The 2,997-nt window shown below is 34.5% G+C and overlaps 1 protein-coding gene across 1 annotated transcript; it reads left to right on the top strand.

The window, feature by feature from the left end:
• The first annotated feature begins 645 nt into the window (after positions 1–645).
• LOC145123852 (ras-related protein RABA2a-like) lies at positions 646–2,774 on the top strand. Its single transcript, XM_079059054.1, has 2 exons — positions 646–927; positions 2,139–2,774. Exons 1-2 carry the CDS (start codon positions 763–765, stop codon positions 2,622–2,624), a joined length of 651 nt encoding a protein of 216 aa, XP_078915180.1. The 5' UTR covers positions 646–762; the 3' UTR covers positions 2,625–2,774.
• Positions 2,775–2,997: the final 223 nt, after the last annotated feature.

Here is a 2,997-nt window from a genome sequence, read left to right on the forward strand (position 1 = left end):
TTTCTATTTATAAAACCAATTAGTTTCTTTTTTGTTCATTCATTTCATCATTATTTTCCTTCCCTCCAGCAACAACAATTTATACTTCTCTATCTCCCTTCATCTTATCGAGTTTTACAAGTCTAAGGGAAATTAAATATCCTTCGACCTTTTTTTCCTATTTATATTCCTATCCATGTGAAATGGTGACAAATGTCATATTTGGATAATATTAATTATATTTTAATACACTTGTCATCATTTGAAATGGATAGAAATATAAGTAGAAAAAAAGTAGAAGAAGATTTAATTTCTCTAAGTTTAATAATAAGAATGTTTTGTGGTAGGAATTTTCACACACCGATTTGGTGTTTTGCTTGTGAATGTTTGTGTTCTAGCAACGTAAATTCATTATACAATATGATTGGGGGTTGCTATTTTCTTGAAACATCCATGTAGTTGAAAATATTATAATATCACATAGCCACAAAGAAAAAAGAAGATGTCTTGAGAATTTATGTTTGCGTAATTGGGGGCATTAATTGAAAAACATTAACCTCCACACGTTTGAGGGTATTTTGGGAATAGCGCCCACACGCACAACCCCTATCCCCCACCCCCAATTAATTAATTCGATCAATCATTCTCGTTTCTCGCAAAATCGCAAACAACACCGCTTTTCTGTTTTCAAATTCTCGTCTCCTGCTATCTATATATTTCTCTCTCCTGCTGCAACGACGACTTTCTCTCTCTGTGTGTGAATAGAGAGCTGGGGAGAAGGAGATGGCGAGGAGACCGGACGACGAGTACGATTACTTGTTCAAGGTCGTACTGATCGGAGATTCAGGCGTCGGTAAATCCAATCTTCTCTCTCGATTCACTCGAAATGAGTTTTGTTTGGAATCCAAATCCACCATAGGCGTTGAATTCGCTACTCGTACCCTCCAAGTACTCTCTCTCTCTCTCTCTCTCTGTGCTTATGATTTGATACATGAAATTTACTTGTGTTTGACTTATTTGATCTCAATTATGAGTTACGGTTACTGAATCTTAAGAAACTATAAGTTGACTCCGATATCGATGGTCATTTACTCATTTTATTGCTTGATCTGTTCGTTAGAGTTGATATGGGGGTGCTACTGTTGTAGGTAGTTGATTGAATTTGAATTATACACGGTTTTCGCAAGTTAATTGTTTGCTTCATGATCTTTGTTGAGAAGTTAAATACAGATTTAAACATTCGATAAGTAATTCACCAGATCAGTTTTCCTCAACAGTTTTGCTATCTGTAGTTAAAGTAAGTTAGCGTTTGAAGGCGTATGTCATGTTAATCATTTTTCGTTCCAGGATTTCAAATGGTCTAAAAATCCGATTCTGTCTGATGTGTTATACCAATTTCATTGCTTTCCATATCAATTATTGTAGCCTTTCTCCCTTAGTTTGACAACGAGGAGCATTAAGATGACTGAACTCTTGAATTTTTGAACTAATACTAGATTTCACAAGTTACAAACGATGCTGAATTTCAGGATCCAACTTTTGCACAAGTACAAATTTCAGCCTCGTATTTTTTATTTGGGTAACCAAATTTCAGATACCACACATAACATCATTATGTAGTTGACTTGACTGACTATTGAAGTAAATCTTTGCATACGAAACCATTGAAGACTTAAAAAACAAACAAATTGAATTTTCATAAAAGGATTAAATGATTCAATTCATTACCATTAACACAATTAACCTTCCGTAAGACTGTAACATACCATTAAATGATTGCATTAATCATTATCTGGAATTCTATGCACATGATTCTGATTTTCAAGCATCTAAAATAGAGTAAACAACAAATTTGATCCATATGATTAGTCATTTTCTTTGGTTAATACGTACCCTAAACACTAAACTCTAAAACCCTGAATCCTAAACCCTAGGGTTTATATCTCATATGATGTTCATTGTCAGGACAGTATGGGCCAGCTTAGGGTTTGTGTGGGCCAGGTCCCAGGATAGTGTAGGTCAGTTCAGGGTTGTTTAAAAGAATAACAATAACCCTCATGTAGAAACCAAAATCTAACTATTCAAGATTTTATATCAATAACTTTAAATTCTCTCCATCAACTTAAACTTTTACATAATAAATTAAAATCTTATTTTAGGTAGAGGGAAAGACAGTGAAGGCTCAAATATGGGACACAGCGGGACAAGAACGATACCGAGCCATAACAAGTGCGTATTACCGTGGGGCCCTAGGGGCACTTTTGGTATATGACACAACAAAACCAACAACTTTTGAAAATGTAAGCCGATGGCTAAAAGAACTTAGAGACCATGCGGATTCAAACATAGTAATCATGCTAATTGGAAACAAAACAGATTTGAAACATCTAAGAGCTGTTACATCAGAAGATGCTCAAACATTTGCTGAAAAAGAAGGGCTTTCGTTCATTGAAACCTCTGCATTAGAAGCTGTAAATGTTGAGAAGGCGTTTCAGACGATTCTTGGAGAGATTTATAGGATTATAAGTAAGAAATCACTTGCGATTGGGAATTCGGGAGGTGGGATTGGGAGTAGTGTTAAACAAGGGGAGACACTTGAGGTGGGGTCACAGGAAGTTAATGCAAAAAAGGCTTGTTGTTCTTAGTTTTTAAGTTTTGGAGAGAAAAAAAATGGGAATCGAGATTTGTTCGTGTTTTGAATTTATGAATTATGATTACTAGTAGTATTTGATTCTTGTTGGTGATGGTATGGTTGACTTTCTAACATACATACATATTGAGGTTTTGACTTTAAATTCTGTTGCTAGATATTGTCTTAAGGGAATGTGTTGTTTGTTTTTGACTTAATGGGTTAATGGGTTCAGAAATTAATGGCTACAACTATATGTGGATGTTTATTTTTTTTTTTACTCAATGGGCTTTAATAGATTGAACACTATATATATGGTTGTTTCTTTTTAACTTGATATGGACAAAATGACTTAATGGGTTAACTGTAAAAACTTGGCTTAATGTATT

This window comes from Lactuca virosa, chromosome 7 (assembly GCF_052849685.1).
Source record: "Lactuca virosa cultivar CGN04683 chromosome 7, Lactuca_virosa_CGN04683_v6, whole genome shotgun sequence".
Lineage (NCBI taxonomy): Eukaryota > Viridiplantae > Streptophyta > Magnoliopsida > Asterales > Asteraceae > Lactuca > Lactuca virosa.